Genomic DNA, 22,832 nt, shown 5'->3' with positions numbered 1-22,832 from the left:
TATCAGTTCTTTATTTACCTTTGCTTTGCAAACAAGCAGAGATCTCCAGACTGCATGCGGCCGCAGCACTCCATTCATGAAAGAAGCGGGGCTGAGTTATGAGGATTGACTGGCAGTTTGAGGAGCCAATGGAGTTACGAGGCTTTTCATTGGTTAAATATTTGTAGAACCCACATACAGGCATAAAGGATGACCAATAGCATTGATTTTTAAAATACAATAAAACAAAAATGACAGACTATAGTGATATGATGTTTCCGTCTGACATTGATGATATAATCTTAATTGTATAGCATAGTGTTGTCAAAAGTACCGGTACTTCGGTACCAAGTCGGTACTGAAATTTTGAAAATGTGACGATACCAGCATTTCTGTAGTACCGGTACAGAGAATTCGGGTATATTCGGTACCTATACTGATAGGACTGTGGCAGTATTTACTTGAATATGACACGAGTGAAGCACAAAGCTTTGTTTAGAAAAGAAATAATAGGTTAGCAATTAAATGTGACATCGCAGCCATGGAAACATTTTGGTTCATGCTGAATTAGAGAGGTGCGTGAGTCCATAAATTTAAGCTTTGTATTCTGTTTTGCGAATCGCGATCTGGTCACCCGATTATCAGAGGATTTAACAATATTCCATTAGTTATTCCACATGGAATCTCTGTTTCTTTTCCCAAATCTTCACTCACGCAGGGGATTATAAACGTTTCTTTTGTTCGCATTGAGGCCTATTATAGGCTATTCTTTACTGTGGTAAAGTAGAAAAAACACCGTAGGACAGAAACATTTTTGCTTGCACGTCAATTTTTTATTGAACACAGTTTGTGCTTGTTATTAGACTTTATAAGGCACGTCAAGTTTATTTGTATAGCGCGTTTCACACACGCCGGTGATTTTTACTTTCGTTTTCTCTGTCAGCGCTAAATCAAACATAGCCTGAATGTCTTCCCCCTGCGGAGGATAAAACTCGCTCTTCAGACCTTTTACAACAAGTGTCAGTTGCTTGTATTAAAGAGAAATGGTCTCTTTCCTGCTCGTGTCCTTCATCCCTCTCAAAGCACAAAGCGGCTATATCAAAGTAATAACGGGACTTAAGCTATATAACGCGTCTTTGTGTGGAAATAAATAACGAATGTTTTTTGAAATAATATTTAACTTTCTTATTATTTAGGTTTCCATAATTTACCAATATTTATTTAATAGTTTTACAGGCTGTAGTGTGTTGTTTCACTGACTGAATCGCTAAAATAAACATGCACGTCTGTTACCCCTGTTGAAAAAAACAGCATATGCTGGTAAGGTCCAGGACCAACCTTGGGACCAGCATGGACCAGTTTAGGACCAGCATAAACCAGCTCAAACCAGCATACCAGCTTCAGAACCTACCATACCAGCATATGCTGTTTTTTTTCAACAGTACAAAATGGATGTTTGAGCATTTATTTATTTATATATATATATATATATATATATATATATTTCAAATGTATTTAATTGAGGTAGCCTATATATGTGCACAGTGTTTTTAAAATAGGCTGTATAAAATAGTAAAATAGTTCCAACAGATTTTGCCGTGGTACCGAAATTGGTACAGAGAACTGGTATGGTATGGTTCATGGTATCGGTACCGATTACTGGAATTTTGGTACCGTGACAACACTAGTATAGCTTTAATTTAATTTAATTTAATTTATTAAATTTGACATTTTTTGGCATTGGTAATTTTCCATGGCACACCTGACAACCTTTCGCGGCACACTAGTTGGGAAATACTGTACTAGACTGTACTACACTGTATATTATGTATAGGTGCTATATTGTACTATAACTTTGTTCCTGTGAGTAATTATAACCATATAGTACAATATTGCCAAAGCTTGGAATGTGTGTACATAAAATAATAAAAAGATCAAAATAGAAGAAAATATTAAAACTTAAATAAACAGTGTAACAGATATGAACACTATATATATATATATACACACACACACATATATACATATATAGGGTTCATGGAAAGTGTAAACTCTCCCATTCAGATTTCTTTATTTTATCCTTTTGTTTACTCGTCTTTGTTCTTCCACTGTATAGAGTTATAGAGCTATGACACTGTCCTGTGGTCCCTTCAGGCCACGACTAAACAGGCTACGCTTTCTACAAATTACTGCTCTCTTTCATCACGGATCTTTGACAGCCCCACTGAAAAAAACATCCGAGAAGTGTATTGTGTTACATCACCGAAGAGCAAAGCCACCAGAATCACTCAATTCACAAACATTATCTGCTCTTATGATTCTAACACTGAGCATGACAGGTGACTGGAGCAGCTCTGTCTTTGACACGTGTTAAATATTCTCTCTGCTCATTTTAACCTGGGATCGCAATGTCTTTTTCCAGACCCCAGAGAAGAAGAAAAGTGCAGATAAGCAGAACGGCTCTTCAGACAAGAAAGCGGAGACATCAGGGAAGCCCCAAAATCAGGTATATTGTTTAAAGTTATTTACTTTGGAAAAAAAGAAAGCAACACTGCTGGATAAATGTGGGTGGTACGAACAAAATCTTCAAATCAGTGATGCTTTGAGTCATTTTATGTCATGGTAAGGGTATAATATCACAATACAAGTCGAGTACAAGTTCTGATGTACATTCAAAGACATTTTACGGTCATACGGTATATACCGTACTGCACAGATCTACTTCAGGATAAGTTCATTTGGGTCAGGAGCCGTCTGGGTTTCAGGTTTTGGTATTCAGTCCACATCCCATTTCCAAATTGCCAAGCCGTGCCAACCAAAAGCCAAGGTCTACCGTTGGATGCCAGAGGTAATTCTTACCAAACATCCAGGTGCAGTTTAGAATGCCGACGACATGGCAGCCTCACAGAGAAAACCACGGGATAATGAGACAGCCTGTCTTTGTTTACGATCAACCAACACCGCCAAAAGCAAAATGTGAATTAGACCAGCAGTACCCCTAAAGATAAATGTGTGCAACAGCATTCAAAACTCCAGCTGTGATTAGCTGAAAACCGCCCAGTCTTGGGAGGACACGACAATCCCAAAGCCATTATTTCAGTATCTTTTTTTGGAGTGAATGCACTTAATACACTTTTAATAATCAAGCGTATTTGAGAAAAACATCTTGACATTCAAAGGTTTTCTTTTAGATCATGGAAAAGGGACATCGTATTTTCCCATGCAAGGAAATGGTGAAGCACTCTTAACTAGCTGCTGGTGGCAACAATCCCAAAACGTCCAATTTGAAGGGTCATTTGTGGTCTGCTTTAAAACAACAAACTACTCTCAAAGCCACAGCCTTCTGGCATGGTGACCGATGTTGGGAATTTGAAATGCGTTCACCAGACTTTCTTCTAATCACATTTTTTTTCCTCCTTTGACCGGTGCACATGCAGTTGCGTGGGGTTAAATTTTCTTTGAAGTAGATTTTTTCACCATAATTGTGGTGCTGAATCAGAAAGACACAGGAGCAGGAACGCTACGCACAGTGAGGATTCTTCAAAGACATAACCAGAGGTAACGGTCATCCAGATGGAACAAAAGAACACTGTGAACTTTAGAGAGAAGTTGAGCGCAACCATTGGGAAGTAAAAATCTCATTCAATTTCTCCATACATTCTCTCTCTCTCTCTAGCAAGTGAACATTTTGTCCTCAAAGTTGATGTGTTAGAAGCAGGAAAAATGGACAAGCGTAATGGCTAGACGACTGGGTCAGAGCATCTCCAAAACTGCAGCTCTTGTGGGTTGTTCCCGGTCTGCAGTGGTCAGGATCTATCAAAAGTGCTCCAAGGAAGGAACAGTGGTGAACCGGCGACAGGGTCATGGGCGGCCAAGGCTCTTGAAAGCCTTTCATGGAAACGGTTTTCCTTGGTGGATGTGGCCTCTTTTAGCAGGATAATGCTTCTGCCACAAATCAAAAGTGGTTCAGGAATGGTTTGAGGAGCAGCACAACGAGTTTGAGGTGTCCTCTAAATTCCCAGGCTCTCAATCCAATCGAGCATATGTGGGATGTGCTGAACAAACGAGTCCGATCCATGGAAGCCCCACCTCGCAACAGGACTTAAAGGATCTGTTGCATCCATTTGCTAAAATGTTCACATCAATCTACACCCCATAACCCATAATGACAAGGGAAAAAACTGATTTGTGGAAACTTTGCAAATTAATTAAAAATAAAAGACAAACTGAGATCACATTGACATAAGTATTCAGACCCTTTGCCATGACCTTTGACATTTAGCTCAGTCACATCCAATTTCTCTGGATCATCTTTGAGATGTTTCTATGCATTGATTGGAGTAAATTAGTGTGAAAAGCATGTCAGAGCAAAAATCAAACCACAAGGTCAAAAGAACTGGCTGCAGATCTCAGAAACAGGATTGTGTTTAAGCACAGGTCTGGATCTGGGAAAGGCTCCATGATTCTTAAATGGAACAAACAGGGTAGGGCTTGACATGATGCTGAATGTGAGTAATGATGCTGAAAATTCAGCTTTGATCACATGAATATATCAGCCCCATGGAACAACCAGGGTTAGGCTGCACCAACCATTCGTAACTTCTTAAACCGCAACATAAAGTTTACGCTAGAAGCTTAGTAACTACTAGATAGTTTGTAACTAACTCTGTACTTTATTTGGTTGCACCATTAGTTCTTAAGGCAGTACATATAGTAGGTCGTAAGCTTTCCGTAAAGTAATGCATAGTCGCATAATATTTACTTTAAAGGTGGACTCAGTATTATTTCAAATACACTGTTTGGAAGTTAAAATAATATTGTGCCAAAGGTGCTTCAACTAAGTACTGAGTTAAAGGTCGGAATACTTATGCAATGTGATATTTCAGTTATCTTTAATAAATTTGCAAAGTTATTGCAAATTTATTCATTGTGTTGTCATAATGGTTTATGGAGTGTAGACTGATGTGGAAAACATTAATTTAATAGCATTTTAGTGCTACAACATAACAAATGTGAAAAAATGAAAGGGTCTGACTATATTTTATAATCTTTTCTGTCAGTTAAAATAAAATGATTTCAAATAATACTTGTAATCAGTGGCTTACCAGTGTTGTAGTCAATATATTGTACCGACATATTTTTTGATTCGATTACATTATTCGCAGTGTCCCAAGAGAAGACACGTACATTAGACTTGTACATTAGTTCTATTTCTGAGTTCCAAAATACTTAAGAAATAATCAATTTTTCATAAATAATTTTAACTAATAATTGTTTAGTAATTCATCATAGAGCTCTTCAAATTCCTATGGGGAAAATTAATGAAATAAAAAAATCCTTAACCAGGAACAATTAAAAAGTGGGCGGTCACTGTTGCGCTCTATTGAGTGCTCAAGAAATTACCAGATTGAAATATGCTCGTAAATGTCCATCAGGCTTTGCCTTTCAAACATCCCAAAGTGATTTCACATACCCGATGACCAATTACCTAAGAGGTGATTTTTGAGGGTGACAAGAAAGACAGGTGACAAACAAAAGCAAGACTAAACTTTCACCACTAAATTTGTCCGACCTCTGACCCCTGGAACACACACCCTCAGGACAGATTTATACCTTTACAGGGTGACCTTTGGTTTTGGCATTCAAACCCAGACCACCTTTAACACGTAAGCATCCACATAATGTCTAAATGAGTTTCCCATTGCACCCCCCTTGGCAGTTCACTTGACCTAACAATGTAAGACTCGGTAAGCATGTTATTAGCATCTTAGATGCCTGACGTGAGGAGCGCTAATTACCTACTGTTATAGAAACACCCCGGGGGGCTGTGTGTGTGTGTGTATGTGTGTGTGTGCACCCACATTTGGCTAATTCCATAATGGCTATGTTCTGGTGCAAGGCGGTGGTTGTTAAAACACCTGACGAGATTAGACAGTCAAGCAGACATCCTCCCATCTTTCTAAAACTCTGGCACTTTTTTACACTTCTGCTTCCGGTCGGCCACTCCTACTCGTCCTTCTCACACCCTTGTTTCCGGTTGCCACTCCTCTGCCATTAGAAATCATTAGGGCTTGGTGTCCCTGCAGGCCATGAGGCGAGCGGAAACTGAGTGCTCTGTCATTAAAGCGTGGTTGGCTCTTTACATTCTCCCAAAGGAGTGCTGTATATCTGTATGAATGCATGAAGAGAAATCACTTGCATTTCACAATGACACGCTCGAACAGTTGTGGAATGCTTTGTAAGACTGTATTTGCCTGTAGAAACAAGTTTAGTACAATAGAATGGCACATAACTGTAAGATGCCTTCATCTGTGAATGGCTGTCATAAAGTATACAAGAATATTCATGCATTAAGTCCAGTTGGTTTTGTTTTGTTAGTCAACCTCAGCCATAACACACACACAGACTGTTCATTGATCATCTTATTGTGAAAGCAAATGGCGGTCTTCATGCTGATTGGCTGATTTCTGGTAGTGTTATAATTTTGTACATTTGTATAATCTGATTTCAGATTCGCACCACTGTTGTGTAAAAAAAGTGAATTGGGGTTGGTCACTTGACTACCTCTTTTCAGCATAATGGCCTGTGTACTCACCTTTTATTTGACAGGTGATTTTGATATACTTATTTTGAATAATGCTAATAATCTTTATGCCACCCTAGGAAATTAATACTTTCATTCATCAAGTACACATTAAATGAATCGGAGTGACAGTAAAGACATTTCTAGTGCCGCAGAAGATTTCTATTTCAAATAAATGCTGTTATTTTGAACTTTCTATTCATCAAAGATTCATGAAAAAAGATTCCACAGAATTAAGCAGCACAACTGTTTCAACTTTGATAACAATAAGAAATGTTTCTTGAGCACCAAATCAACAAATTAGAATGATTTCTGAAGGATCATGTGATGTGAAAATTTAAATTGTAATATTTTGCTGTATTTTGGATCAAATGAATGCAACTTCTTTCAAATTACAAAAAGTTACCAACTTCCAGTGTTTGACCGCTAGTACACTGCAAGCCCCAATAAGTTGGCAAAACTCAAATTTGAGGCAATCAGTTATTTACATACTAATTCATACATTTATCTGAAATATTTAACGTAACCTCAATGTGAATGTTTTATTAGTGTAAAATTAGCTAGGGATAACAAGCTAATTCAATAATTTGCTCACATGTTAAAAATAGCATGTTGTAGTTTCTGAAAGGTTGAAGGTCCTGAAAGTCTGTTCAGCTAGCGGCGATATTTGCAATGCCTCCGGGCAAGTCCAATTTCCAAGTCCAAGTCCTGAAATTTTTGAATTCACCAAAAATCAAATAGCATATTTCAAATTGGCAACAAATTCTGACATGAATTGTCCCATAAATGTTGTTTCTTATACTCATATGGCATTAAAAAAATATATATATTTTTCAGGCTAGACGAGCCAATGTGCATGTGCAGTCCTAACTAAAGCTTCCAATGGCAGCTGCAGTGACGCAATGACTTTATCAATCAGCAGTTGGCTCTTTTACTTTTAAGGCAGGACGTATTCCTCCATATTGCGTGTTGCAATTTCTCCCATTCATAACTAATAGGAGTGAACGGTCTTTATCTATAGTTTTTGTCTCAAACCAAGCCACATGCACCACTTGTCACCATGATGGTAACTCTTTAAAAACCCACATTAACAGAAACTCTTCTAAATTATCATAACAAAACATTAATCACTACTAAATCTCCCAATTAACATTAATCTTGCACAAAAACATTATATAAAACTTTAATTTTAGCATTTCCTCTCCCTTTTGAGTGTCATGGGCAAAGCATGCTGGGAAATAGAAATCCCGGGCCAGATTCAGTTATACTTAAGTTCTTCTAAATTAAAAGAAATAAGTTCATAAAACGTAAAACAATGAAACAGTTCAATGTACTTAAAATATATCAGTTCTGTGAACTTGAAAGAAAAAGAAAGTGCTTAATACTCATAAAAGTTAATCTGACTGAACTAATTTGTTTAAATTAAGTTTGTCCTACTCAAACCAATTAATTATTTTGAGCATTAGGGTTTACAATGTATATTTACAAAAAAATATAATCTTAATATTTCAGTCAGAAGGAGGAAATTCAGTTGTCAAGGCAAAAATACGAGACTAGATTTATGAGTATCTTGTTATAAGTGTGGCATAATACGTTAGATGTTTTGACAATGGGTGCAGAGAAGAGATGACTTCTATATGAACACTTGTAAAGTCGATTCCTGTTAGGTAGCAGAGACGGTTACCTGTCATAACATACATAACTACATTAGTGTAATAGAGCTGCGAATAAAGTGCAAGATCCTTTGTAATGTCCCTGATTGTTAAAGGTCAGTAAAGTTTTGAAGTTATGTGCTCGATCATTACTGTGTGTGTGTGTGTGTGTGTGTGTGTGTGTGTGTGTGTGTGTGTGTGTGTGTGTGTGTGTGTGTGTGTGTGTGTGTGTGTGTGTGTGTGTGTGTGTGTTGAGGACAGCTGATTACATCAAATGCTAGCGTGCTAATGATTAAGTGCCGTCCCCTGGCATCTGTAATCAGTGTCTGGCGTAGATTAAAAAGCTCGCTGCACTCTCTGTCTGTCAGCTGTCTTAACTCTACAGCTGTCCTTTCCCAACACACAAAAACGCCCTGCTATATAATGACTGCACCACACCGGGCCTCTCTGGCCCTCTGCCAGTATGGTGTGTGTGTGTGTGTGTGTGTTGTGAGTGCATTTGTCCTTTAATCTGATACCTTTTGATCTATCGCATGCTCGTCAATCGCTACAGAGGAAAAGGGGATTATTTATTTTGTTCTTACACACAAGACTGGAAGACATTGTCCTTTACTTTATGTTCCTCTCTCACTTCCCGCTTTCATCTAGCACGACCAAAAGTTCTGGAGTATTCTCGAGGGATGTTTACCTGATCGCCTTGAACTTACACAGTGTATGTCCTGATGGGTCCAGAGATGATTTGTTTTAAGTTGTATTCACTCTTTGAAAGAACCAAACATAGACCTAAGGGAAACCAAACCCAGTTCTTTTTTTGTTTTGTTTTCGCACTGTATCTGGCCCCAAAAGTGTACTCACCAAAAAGATCTCATTTTGGTCTCATCTAATTAATCGCAAATTAATTGCACATCAAATTTGGCTGAGAAATGGCCCCCAAAAGATGATTTAAAGTCATTATTGTGGTAAATGAGAAAAGTATCAAATAGACATTACAAAAAGTAGCTTTAGGAAAAATAAAATATATATATATTCAAAATGGAATTTATTGCACAAACTTTTAGGCTTCAACAGCCATGAGGGTGATTAAATGTTGCCAGAAATTTTAATTTTTCTGTGAACTATAACTTTATTTTTTATTATTATAATTTTTTTATTAATATGTTGTTGTTGTTGTTGTTGTTTTTTTTATGAAATGATACACTCTAAAAAATGCTGGGTTGTTTCAACCCAAGTTTGGGTCAAAAATGGACAAACCCAACCATTGGGTTAATTTTTTTAATGCATTTTTTAACCCAATGGTTGGGTTTGTCCATATTTGACCCAAATTTGGGTTGAAACAACCCAGCATTTTTTAGAGTGTACTCTAAATAAGAAACTAAAACTGCCAGTAGGTGGTGGTAAAATGATTGAGTCTAGATGAATAAGTAAATTGAGTCTAAATGAGTAAGTCATTCATTCATTCATTTGTTTTGTTCAAACTGCTGATTCATTCAGGAATTAAGTAAATGGCTCGCTTTATGAATGGGCCATTCGATCATTGGTTCACCCAATTGATTTGCTCAAAACGTGGATAAACCGTTGTGTGTTGCTCGGAGAAGCACAGAAGTTCTGCTCTGGCTTTATAGGTAATATTTTCGTTGGCAAAATTGATTAGAAGCAGACAATATGTGTCTAAAATATAACACAATATTAACTTATTTATTGAACTGTTGTATAAAATCAATATCACATTTGCACTAATGCTATAAATAACTCATGATATAAATATGAGACAACTCACACAGGGGCATTTTTGCACTGATATCTTACATTTTAGGGATGTTCTAACTGCATTCTATAGGCTCTTTCATTCAGTGAGTTGTTGCCCTGCTTCATGTTCATTATCAACCAACTTATTATATTTTAAGATGAGCTACATAGGTCTGTGGTGGGGCGGGTGCATTAAAGGTGCCCTAGAACGTTTTTTTTAAAAGATGTAATATAAGTCTAAGGTGTCCCCTAATGTGTCTGTGAAGTTTCAGCTCAAAATACCCCATAGATTTTTTTTAATTAATTTTTTTAACTGCCTATTTTGGGGCATAATTAGAAATGAGCCGATTCAGGGTGTGTGGCCCTTTAAATCTGGTGCTCCACGCCCACGGAGCTTGCGCTTGCCTTAAAAAACATAAAAAAAGTTCAAACAGCTAATATAACCCTCAAAATGGATCTTTACAAAGTGTTCGTCATGCAGCATGTCTAATCGCGTAAGTACAGTGTTTATTTTGATGTTTACATTTGATTCTGAATGAGTTTGAGGCTATGTTCTGTGGCTAACGGCTAATGCTACACTGTTGGAGAGATTTATAAAGAATGAAGTTGTGTTTATGAATTATACAGACTGCAAGTGTTTAAAAATGAAAACAGTGACGGCTCTTGTCTCCGTGAATACAGTAAGAAACGATGGTAACTTTAACCACATTTAACAGTACATTAGCAATATGCTAACAAAACATTTAGAAAGACAATTTACAAATATCACTAAAAATATCATGTTATTATGGATCATGTCAGTTATTATTGCTCCATCTGCCATTTTTTGCTATTTTCCTTGCTTGCTTACCTAGTCTGATGATTCACCTGTGCAGATCCAGACGTTACTGGCTGCCCTTGTCTAATGCCTTTCATAATGTTGGGAACATGGGCTGGCATATGCAAATATTGGGGTCGTACATATTAATGATCCTGACTGTTACGTAACAATCGGTGTTATGTTGAGATTCGCCTGTTCTTCAGAGGTCTTTTAAACAAATGAGATTTATATAAGAAGGAGGAAGCAGTGGAGTTTGAGACTCACTGTATGTCATTTCCATGTACTGAACTCTTGTTATTTAACTATGCCAAGATAAATTCAATTTTTGAAATGCGTCAATAATTTTAACTCGTTTTTTTTTTTTTTCTTCCTATAACTAATTAATCAAATTAATGTGTTAAAGGGATAGTTCACCCAAAAATGAAAATTATCCAATGATTTACTCACCTTCAAGCCATCCTAGGTCTATATGACTATCTTCTTTCAGACGAACATTTAAAAAATATACTGGCTCTACCAAGCTTTATAATGGTAGTTGAAGGGGGGACCTGTTTAGAAGCCCAACGCATCCATCCATCATAAATATTAATAAAGGCCTTCTGAAGTGAAGCGATGGGTTTTTGGAAGAAAAATATCCATATTTAAAACTTTATAAACCAAAATAATTAGCTTCCGTCAGACCGTACGCATACTGCACAAGTCGACTTGTGCCAAATGAGTAACCTCTGAAGCAACGTATGATGCAGGATGTAGTAGTATCGTAAGCTCTTATGCCCCAAATCGATGTATACGGCCGTCTGCCGGAAGCTATTTTTTTTTTTAGTTAATAAAGTTTTAAATATGGATATTTTTCTTATAAAATTCCATCGCTCCCCTTCAGAAGGCCTTTATTAACACCCTGGGGCAGTATGGATTATATTTATGATGAATGGATGCAGTTTTTGGGGGCTTCAAAATATATATACACACACACACACACACCTCCCAAGAAGTCTTAGTTGCATCACCTCTGAGGTCATTTGAAGCATTCATTTAATCACATATGTTAGAAGACTTCATGCTTTCCATCTTCATTTCTTCCTTATTTTAGCATCTCTCTCTCTCTCTCTCTCTCTCTCTCTCTCTCTCTCTCTCTCTCTCTCACTCTCTCTCTCTCTCGCTTGCTGTGAAAAACAAGGCTCTGTCCATCAATGTAACCCTGCAATCAGTGTGGATTCTTGGCTGGGATGCATGCATGGACAAGCCACTGTGAGTTAGTGTGTGTGTGTGTGTGTGTGTGTGTGTGTGTGTGTGTGTGTGTGTGTGTGTGTGTGTGTGCTTTTGTTTATATTACATTGTGGGGACCAAATGTCCCCATGATGTAATATAAACCTGAGTTCACCTACATCGTGGGGACCAGCCAGCGGTCCCCACAATGTAAATGGGTTTATAAATCATATAGAATGAGTTTTTGTGAAAAAGTAAAAGTTTGCACAGTTTCCTGTGAGGGTTAGGTTTAGGGGTAGGGGCAGGGTAGGGGGATAGAATGTACAGTTTGTTCAGTGTAAAATGCATTGAAGTCTATGGAAAGTCCCCACAATTCACAAAAACAAACATGTGTGTGTGTGTGTGTGTGTGTGTGTGTGTGTGTGTGTGTGTGTGTGTGTGTGTGTGTGTGAGCTTACATCAGTCTGCAGAAGGACAGTATCTTTCTGCTGAAAGCTGGACACACACCTGTGCCCCATGAGCAGACACAGACCTGCTCTTTTAGAGGGTGGACACCAGATTCTTTAGTGAAGTTGTAATAATACAGACATTTGCCCTCATAATATCTCTGACCTTCTATACTATGACAGAGCATCAGTGAGCACGTAAAGCATTTACTTTCAAAGCACAACACAGACTGCGTTTACACCTGGTAAACTTTGCTGGCTTTGAAAGCGAATTACCATCCAATGTAGTCACAAAATCAGAGACACTCCCTCCGAAATATGATCACAAGTGGTCACAGGAGATGCTTCTAGCATCTGCTACAGCACCTGTGTGTGTGCTTGAGGTACACTGACTTCATACATCAACTCTGTCTAAAACCTGAAAAATCCTTCACAGTGTGTAAGGTGGAAGAATGCATACAGTATTTTCTGTCCACTAGTATGTCTGTGGTAGAAAGGATAAAAAATTGCATATTGTTAAAAGAATTAATTCAGACATTTCCTCTGTATTTCTTTTTATGATTCCATTTTACTGAGAAATATGCACTGTAGCCGTTAAATATTTGTTGCAGAGTTGTACACTCTAAAAATGCTGGGTTCAAAACAACCCAAGTTGGGTTGAAAATGGACAAACCCAGCGGTTGGGTCAAATGACTATACTGGCTTAAAATGAACCCAAAATTGGAAACTGAAAACCAGACACATAATTACTAGAGGCAATAATAATCAAAAGGTGAAAATTTATTAATAAGCAATTTAATAAATGTTTATTGTTTAATTATTATTCATTAAACTTATTGATAAACGTTAATTTATTAAACAATGAATAAATGTTATTTTCCAACATATTTTGGGTTGATTTTAAGCAAGCAATACAGTAAATTTTAGACAATATTTGAATTAAACAAAACTACCAGGCAAACAATTAACCAAACCGCTGTGTTAAAACAACCAAATTGCTGGGTTTGTCCATTTTCAACCCAACTTGAGTTGTTTTTAACCAATCATTTTTTAGAGTAGTAGGGGTGGGAATTTTAAGGCACTTCACAATCCAATCAGACTTTGGGAGTCACAATTAGCCTGCTAGCTTAGCTTATTAGGTATGTTTTTTGCTTCCAACATCTGTTTCCAGTTTGTTTTATTATGCAATAGGCATTTATTTTATATTTCAAGCATGTTGTTTGTGCACTTAATGTAATAAACATCATACAGTAGTGAAATAGGTTATAATTAGTCAAGACATCATGATAACAACATTTGATCATGCATTACCGCCTGGGTCCTAAAGGAGACCCGACTCCGGGGGGGACTCAATTTCTCATGACACTGGCCTTAACATGAGGGTGTTTGGAAATATGGGTCTTGTCACTGAACAACAAGTTTTTTATTCCTCCTCTTGGCAGAGCGTCCATCCCATTGCCGCATCTGAGAGCTTTGGGCTTGTCCTCTCCTGCATGGAAGCAATACAATAATTATTTGTACCCCTCTAAATTTGTCAAAGGTTCTGTCATTAGTGCACTGGTTAACAGGGCTAAATAAGTCAAGGAGCTGTTGTATGTTATTTATGTCTGTTATTTATGTGTGACACTTGGCTCTGCTGTGTGTCTGACATGTCTAGATTAACAGGATTTGCATTTTTCTTATTTACAGACACCACAGAAAGTAAAAGACAAGTCTGCAGCAGGGCCTTCTGGGAAGAGTCCCAGCACTCCCAGCCTGAGTGAGGTCAAAAACAAACTTACAACAGCAGCTAAAGAGGTATGAATACTCATCAAATTCCCTTCTGCATTAAAATGTGTCTCTCTGTTAACTGTGGATCAATTTCTTTTCCGTAATCACACACATGCTTTATCCCCAACATGCATACAAACACACACACACACACGTGCCGTGAGTTAACAGTAAGTACGCTGACTTAGCAGATGATGAGATGGTCAGATGTTAATGAGGCATCTGAGTTGAAGGCCGGAGGGGGAATGACCAGCTATATGACATCAACATATCGGGATTAACCAGCCTTTCTGAGTCCACCTGCTCATTTCCTCAATCAATTCCCAAATGCACATTCACTCAGTACCCCTGACCACTAACCCTCTTCATCCTCACATCCTCAGCCTCACAAGAACCTTTCTGATCATTGTGAGCCTCTCATGGTATCGGTATGTTTTTGAAACTGATACTGATCCTTGTAATGTTGCATGATTGCATACAAACACACCATGACAGTTAGATGCTATAATACTATAGGATTTTTCCCCCTGTTATCTTAATGTGTGTTTATTTACCGCATGTGTTCAGTTTGTCAAAGCGAACAATACAAGTAGGAATCCCAGCAGTCAAAAGTACAACACTACACGTAAATGTTTAAAGGGGTGGTTGATTATGATTTCACTTTTTTTTTTAACTTTAGTTAGTGTGTAATGTTGCTGTTAGAGCATAAACAACATCTGCAAAGTTCAGTGCAAAGGGAGACATCACTAACCCTAAAAGTTGCATAAACCCCACCCCCGAGAACACACAACAAAGGGGTGAGGCCATGTTATTGCAGTAACACAAATGCAATAGCATGTCATAAAGCAAGATGACAACATAAGTAATAACCATAATTAAACTAAACTATACCTGTTCTATTCTTCATGCAGCATATATTCTCTGGCTCTGTAGGATCTTACAACAGTTCCTACATGAGCGATTTATAGATTATCATGACAGAATATGCTAATCATTGACTTTAAGATAGTTAACTCCACATCAGCTACATAAATGAATCAACTAGCCATTCAGAAACATCCTGTTGCATTCTACATGTTGTCACTTCTTCTTGAGTCTCTCCATCATTGTCCAACATAAAAGGCTGAACAGTTTCTGACATTTTCAGTGAGTCTGAGTGAGGTAATCAGAGCTGCTAACACGAGCTCTTGAAACTCCGCCTTCTTTTTGAGAGCAGCAGCTCATTTGCATTTAAAGGGACACACGCAAAAACAGAGCGTTTTTGCTGACCCTCAAAATGTGATACATTTAACATGCTATAAAAAATTATCTGTGGGGTATTTTGAGCTAAAACTTCACATACACACTCTGGGGACATCAGAGACTTATTTTACATCTTGTAAAAGTGGCTTTATATGACCCCTTTAACATATGCAATATTTGATTTTAAAATATACAGATGCTCTTTTCTCGCCAGCACCATTTACACAACCATTCAAAAGTTTGGGATCTTTGAAAGACATCTCTTCTGTTCACCAAGGCTTGCATTTATTTGATCAAAAAACAGTAAAATTAGTAATATTGTGAAATATTACTATTTAAAATAACTCTTTTCTATTTTCATACATTTTAAAATGTAATTTATTCCTGTGATGCAAAGCTGAATTTTCAGCATTATTACTACAATCTTCAGTGTCACATGATCCTTCAGAAATCATTGTAATATATGCTGATTTGTTGCTCAAGAAACATCAGTCAATCAATAGCTATGTTTCCATTCAAAGTTGCAAATTTAACATGTGCGCAAAATTGGAATATTGCATAAAACATTTGCGAATAAAGCACCATTTCCATCCAGTGAGTCGAAGAGAACAAATTCATCAGTTCCTGATGATAACTGGTGCTTAATATCACTAAGAAAAGTAGGAGAAGCCACTGTATATAATAATTTCCGTATATAATAAATTACTTGCGCCTCAGAGCGTGCAGACAAAATGCAATAAACCAACCCAATCTCAAGGCAATTCGTACATATTTTATGAGGTGGCTAATTCGTAAAAATTCATACGACCTTTTTGTTAAATCGTATGTATTTTCCAAGTTTCTAAATTCATATGAATTCGCACAAATGACCTACCCCTAACCCCACCCCTTAACCTACCCATCACTGGGGTTTACACAAATAAAAAAAATAGCCACTTTGTAAAATATGCACAAATTGATCGTTAGATAGAATAAACATGTTATCTTGCTGTTGCTAAACGGTATCATGTAAGACAGTTCTAAAAGTAAATATACCGAACCACGGGCATTTCGGAACAACCAAAACAGCTTTCAGATGCTGTGCAATGAGATCGGTTTGCTGGTTAGTACAGTTATGCCATCATATAACATGAAGTCACGTGACGTTTTGATGCGCATCGAGGAACTTATTTGTTGAATGTGTTTCCATCGTAGCTTATGCGCATGTTTTCTTAACTGATTAAAAATGTATCCGACTCAAACAATATATTTGATGCAATATCCCAAAATGCGGATAAAAATAGGTGGATGGAAACATGTTGAAAACAGTGGTGCTGCTTAATATTTTTTTGATGCATTTTTTTTTCAGGATTCTTTAGTACATAGAAAGTTCAAAAGAACAGCATTTATTTGAAAAGGATTTTATTTTTTTTGTGACATTATAAATATATTTACTATCATCTTTGGTCATTTCAGTGCATCCTTACTGAATATATATATATATAATATATATTTTTTTTAAATCTTTCTGACCCAAACTTTTGAATGGTAGTGTATATACTGAGGGATGGGTCACTTATTGTATGTGGTAATCGAGAGCATGTTGGGAAAAAAAAAAAGAAAAAAAAAAGCTGTAATATTCTTTAAGCCATCTTTACACTAGCTGCACACTTTTTAGAAGCTCCAGAAACTGGAGAGTGAGATGATTAGTATGTTGTGCGGTAATATCTAGTTTGAAACTGGAAGGATACAGCGGATGGATTGTGTTGAGCAGATATGATGATTTGTGTCCATGTGATTTCATTCGGTCTGCTGTAGATAAGGGGAAGTGGAATTACTGTGAAGGCCACAAAAAAATGTGAGTTCACTGAAGTGCGTCCAACACCCAACGACTCACCCTGTTCATCACCGCAGCAGCGCTCTGGCTCCGAGTCAGGATGATCTCAACACTTAGCAGAGAGACACAAGTGATGAAAAAGGGCCATTTCATTTCTTCAAAAATATGTTTCTCTGAAACAGGGGAGGCCACTTCCAAAGACGGAACAGAAGTTTGAGAACTATGCTAGAAGCTCTTTCAAGATCTCTGATAAACAAGTGAGTATCGCTTTTTTCATAAAGCACTGTCACCCTATGGTTGGAGTATTTCTAGCGTTCTTACGTTGTATAAAATGCATGTATGGCCTTGACAAAATACTTCTTAGAGTTCTTTATTTAAGAACTGTCCACTTAAAAGATTAAAACACTTCTTCTCAGAAGACGAGACACTCTTCAGCCTGCAGAGAGACGAGATTCTGACTTTTTTTTTCTGGCAATTGCAAGTTTTTATCACGCAATTCTGACTTTAAATCTCACAATTCTGACTTTGTAACTCACAATTCTGACTTTAAAACTCACAATTCTGACTTTAAAACTCACAATTCTGACTTTAAAACTCACAATTCTGACTTTAAAACTCGCAATTCCGACTTTAAAACTCACAATTCTGACTTTATAACTCACAATTCTGACTTTGTAACTCGCAATTCTGACTTTAAAACTCACAATTCTGACTTTAAAACTCACAATTCTGACTTTAAAACTCGCAATTCTGACGTTGTAACTCGCAATTCTGACTTTAAAACTCGCAATTCTGACTTTGTAACTCGCAATTCTGACTTTGTAACTCGCAATTCCGACTTTAAAACTCACAATTCTGACTTTAAAACTCACAATTCTGACTTTAAAACTCACAATTCTGACTTTAAAACTCACAATTCTGACTTTAAAACTCGCGATTCTGACTTTGTAACTCACAATTCTGACTTTGTAACTCACAATTCTGACTTTAAAACTCGCAATTCTGACTTAAAAACTCACAATTCTGACTTTAAAACTCGCGATTCTGACTTTGTAACTCATAATTCTGATTTTATAACTCGCAATTGTGAGTTTATATCTTGCAATTGCGAGACAAAAAGTCAGAATTGTGAGATAAAAAGTTGCAATTTACCTTTTTTATTTTTTATTTAATGACGGAAAAAAACAAGCTTCCATAAGTAAAAAAAAAAAAAACCTCAAGTGGGCGATTAAATGTTTGTGCCTTGAATTGTGGGGACATATCTAAAAACGTTAAGTGAAATAATTTCATCTACGTTCACATAGTTGCATTTGAGTATATTTTAGGCCTTAGCATCTTCTGTCTTAATGGGCCGGTTGGGGGTGGCATACTTAGATCTTCCTGCCGCTCTCTTTTTTTTTTTTTTTTTTTTTTATCAGCAAATGAAATATGTACTGATTGAGCTCTTGGCATTCAAAAGAACAGGAGGGAGCTGTCACGCCTGACATCTTTAGCTGTGATTTAAACCCCTCGTTCACTCATTCCTCTCTCGCTGTCTCTTTTAGTCTAGAGTTTTTTTGCAGTCGTATGTGTCAGGCTGGGTGTTGACCTAAAATATTGCAGTAGTCTAAAGCAGCCCTCACAAATGGCCACATCTGGGTCAAAAGAGAAAAATCTCTCTTTTAAGTAAAGTGCACTATCATGTCTGCTGGAGCTCCTCTTTTCTCGGGATGAATTACACAGGAGAGAGTGCAAATGTCAGTGTAAGTGTCTGTGTGTCTGTGTATGTGTGTGTGTGTGTGTGTGTGTGTGTCTGTGTGTCTGTCTGTCTGTGTGTCTGTGTGTGTCTGTGTGTGTGTGTGTTAGTGGTACAAAACACGTCCAAGTTGTCCAGGTCTCATTATACCCTAGGGTCATTCTGCGTCAAATCAACCAGAGGTCCCCGGCTCAAATTTTTAATTTTGATAATATTGTTTCTGTCGAAAAACAAACATAAATAGATACATTTTTAGTTTCAACATTATTTGTTCTTCAGATATTCCTCTTTAAAAGAAAAAAGTATCAGCTGTATGCAAAGTGACCCATTTTGTTTTTTTGACCACTGAAAATGTGTACAATTTACCAATTTACTAATGGAGCTGCATTAAGATCTCCATATCTCTGGGATTGAACCATCGAGAGCCTTTAAAATGAAGATAACAAAAGGAAAGTTTGTTTAGAACCAGAATCTAAAAGGGTATTAAGATATCTTTAATACGTCATGAGTTGCAGGCATGCAAACTTGAGGCACAAAACACAAGAAGTGCTTTTTAACATTTTTGAACTGTCACTGTTAGCATATTATGAAAAAAAGATTGCGAAAGTCAACAGATTTTACTAATAGACCTACCAATCTCTGTGTAAAAATAAAATAATGTTGCTGCCATCTTTCTAAAGTTATTTTTACACCCCTGTAAATTGGCTCCAAATCTCAGGTGAAAATTGTCATTTTGACCCCCTCTGCAAAATAATGGATTACTCAGTAAATATACATCTTTGGCATTTAATATTTTGGCATTCATCACTATTTGTTTGTCTTTCAACAGAAAAAAATATTTACAAAATCAAACTTTTTTTTTTTTTCTTTGCAAACTTCTTTTTATTTTTAGCACATTTTAAATTTAAATTTAATTTGGCAGATGCTTTTATCCAAAGCAGTTGCATTCAAGGTTTACATTTTTCTCAGTTCATGCATTCATGGAATCAAACCTGCGACTATTAACTATGACTTTCGCCTCAATAAACTCCTAATTACTGCTTATTAATAGTATAGTAGTTGTTAAGTTTAGGTATTGGGTAGGATTAAGGGATGTGCAATATGGTCGTGCAGAATAAGCCATTAATGTGTGCTTATAAGTACTAATAAACAGCCAATATCCTAGTAATATGTATGCTAATAAGCAACTAGTTAATTGTGAGAACTGGACCCTAAACTATTCAATTCAATTCACATTTATTTGTACAGCGCTTTTCACAATACATATAGTTTCAAAGCAGCTTTATAGAGAATTCATGTCAAAATTACAATATTAGAAGAATGCAGTTAGCAAATAATGTAATAATTTGTGCAATTAATTTACAAACACTGTTAGCATTTAATTTTAAGGTAGAAGCAATGAGCTCCTGGAAAAATGAAATGCATCAACAATAATTAGGATATAGAACTAAACTAGTGTTATCAAAATTAGTTTTAGTCTACATGATACTACATGATAATATTATTTGTTTTTAAGGGAAATTTGTTTTTCTTACATTAATTTGAGTGTGCATTATGATGCGTACACACTATTTACACATCGTCAGACTATTTACATTTCGCCAAGGCAGTTCTTGGCTAGAATGTAGTGGGGAAAGTGTTCCCAAATGTGATCTTAGACCAGGAGTTGAGAGATTTTTCTTTTTTGCTACATCATGCTCATGTAGGCATCCATTGATCCAGTTTTAGAAACTTGATTTCAGACTGACTCTTAATGCATCTTGCACATTCCTGTCCTGTTCTAAAACCTAGCGAGCTTGATATTTTCACAACATTTTAAGTCATAATATATAGTGGTTGATCAAGTATGGATTTTTTTGATGGCCTACATGCCGATATCTTGGAGAGCCGGGTGGCCGATGGCGATATACTGTATATATCGCCGAGATATGCCTATATGAAATCACACTATTTAATGTAAAGATAGTAACAATTTCTGCAATGAAATAATAAATATTCTCAACTAAAGCCCAGGTAACAATAATTTACAGAATAACATAATAACATACAGAATAAAGTAAAAATGACATGAATTTGGTATAGCGGAGCACTGAATATAGTGCAGCATATTTAAAACCAATAATTTAAAGTTGATTGCTTGTGTGTGTCCAGTGACAGCTGAACTCTCCTGTCCGCATACATTTCCCAAGGCTTTGATCCTTTGCATGGACAGACCATCAAACACATATATCGGTCAACCGTTAATTGTAGACATGCTACAGAAGAAACCGCTGTTCCAATAGATTTTGAATGTGTCAAGTGTTGATTATAAATATATATTAACTAGGGTTACACGTGTTCGTCCCGAACCGTCAAGGTACAGACATCACGGTTCGGTGCATACAGTCAGACGACGAATACAGTCTGTCACAGGCAATCCACACTCCAATCCAAAAGGGGACGCGCGCGCAGTAATGCAACACTGTTTTCTAACCGCCACGACAGGAAAAAGTGCAAAAGAAGAAGAACAGACGATGTATATGCATGTAATCCCTCAACCAGTGTTTCAAACATGGAAAGACATCAATAAAACAGCTTGAGAATGTTAGTTCACAATAGAGGGTATGCACGTGACGTCACCGTCGACTGTTAGGACTGCGGTCACGCACGCTGAGTGGCAAAAGACTGAGCAGCAGCATTGGTTTTCAGCGTGAATGTCGCGAAAAACACACAAAACACATTCAAAACGGGAAAGAGCTTTGCGGCTGACTGTACAAATAGATTTGACACAAACCCTGAGGTATATATTTAAAAACTAGAGAAAGCAACAGAAAAAGAAGCAAATGGATCACTGCAATTCACAGAAACAGCTGGACTCCAGCAGGGAAACGTGGATTTGCAGTTATCATTTTGTGTCGAATTGTTGGATTTTGAGGTAAAATCATACCTTATATATTGTATTGTTATATATAATGTTGACGACTCATCAATTAAATGTTTTCCATCTTATATTATGCATAATTGGGTGTTTTTTAAATAAACAACACTGTCAAAAACTATACTATAAAAGTTTTAGGGCTGGACAATATGACGATATAACATTGATATAAGTGATTAAGCAGATTTAAACCTGCCGATATTGTAGTTATATAAAATATTCACAGGCAGATTTGCTTTATGTATTTCCCCGGCATCAAATCAGGCACATATAAATGTCAGGAAACACGACTCCTGGCTGCATGTCAATATCCATGGATTAGGTTTACTTGACAAGTTGTAAGAAACACTTTCGAGTCCAACCTTTAGGGTAATTTGTTAGTTTTACTCACGTTTTCGCGTTTCTCCTATTAATCCAGTTACGCAGCTGGTTCTTTTGCCACTCAGTCTAGCTGAGGGAGCGCGCTTTCGGCGGGAAAGTGACGTCGATGCATACCCTCTATAGAGAAATGAACTCTAGAGGGGAGCAAAATAAGGCTCCCTTTATGATTTAGAGCATTAGCTGAAAATGTTAGGAAAATGTTAATTATAATTGAATTTATTTAAAGCGAGAGACAGTTTGTTCAATAAACCACTGTTAAATAAACTGTACCGAACCGTGACTTCAAAACCCTAATATTCACATTTTATTAAATACCTAAAGTTGTCAGTAAATCTACTAAAATAGACGATTATATCAAATACTTGTGTTTTGTATTTTTAGGGTGCGTTCACACTTGTAGTTCGGTTCGTTTGGTCCATTTGGTCCGGACCAAAGAAGAAAAAAAAACATTTAGTCCAGGTCCGGTTAGCGTTCACATTGGCAATTTTATCACCGAACCAAAAGATACCGAACCTTCAGGCATAGGGATACATTCACAA

The 22,832-nt window shown here is 36.9% G+C and overlaps 1 protein-coding gene across 1 annotated transcript in view; it reads left to right on the top strand.

Annotated features, from left to right (window-relative positions):
* npm1b (nucleophosmin 1b) overlaps positions 1–22,832 on the top strand; it is a 41,029-nt gene that overhangs the window by 16,058 nt on the left and 2,139 nt on the right. Inside the window, exons 8-10 of the mRNA XM_067383081.1 lie at positions 2,402–2,485; positions 14,122–14,229; positions 17,443–17,517. Of these exons, the coding sequence (XP_067239182.1) occupies positions 2,402–2,485; positions 14,122–14,229; positions 17,443–17,517 (267 nt within the window). The remainder of the gene's footprint in view (positions 1–2,401; positions 2,486–14,121; positions 14,230–17,442; positions 17,518–22,832) is intronic.

Source organism: Chanodichthys erythropterus, chromosome 1 (genome assembly GCF_024489055.1).
Source record: "Chanodichthys erythropterus isolate Z2021 chromosome 1, ASM2448905v1, whole genome shotgun sequence".
NCBI classification, from domain to species: domain Eukaryota; kingdom Metazoa; phylum Chordata; class Actinopteri; order Cypriniformes; family Xenocyprididae; genus Chanodichthys; species Chanodichthys erythropterus.
This window is presented reverse-complemented; position numbering and strand designations above follow the sequence as displayed.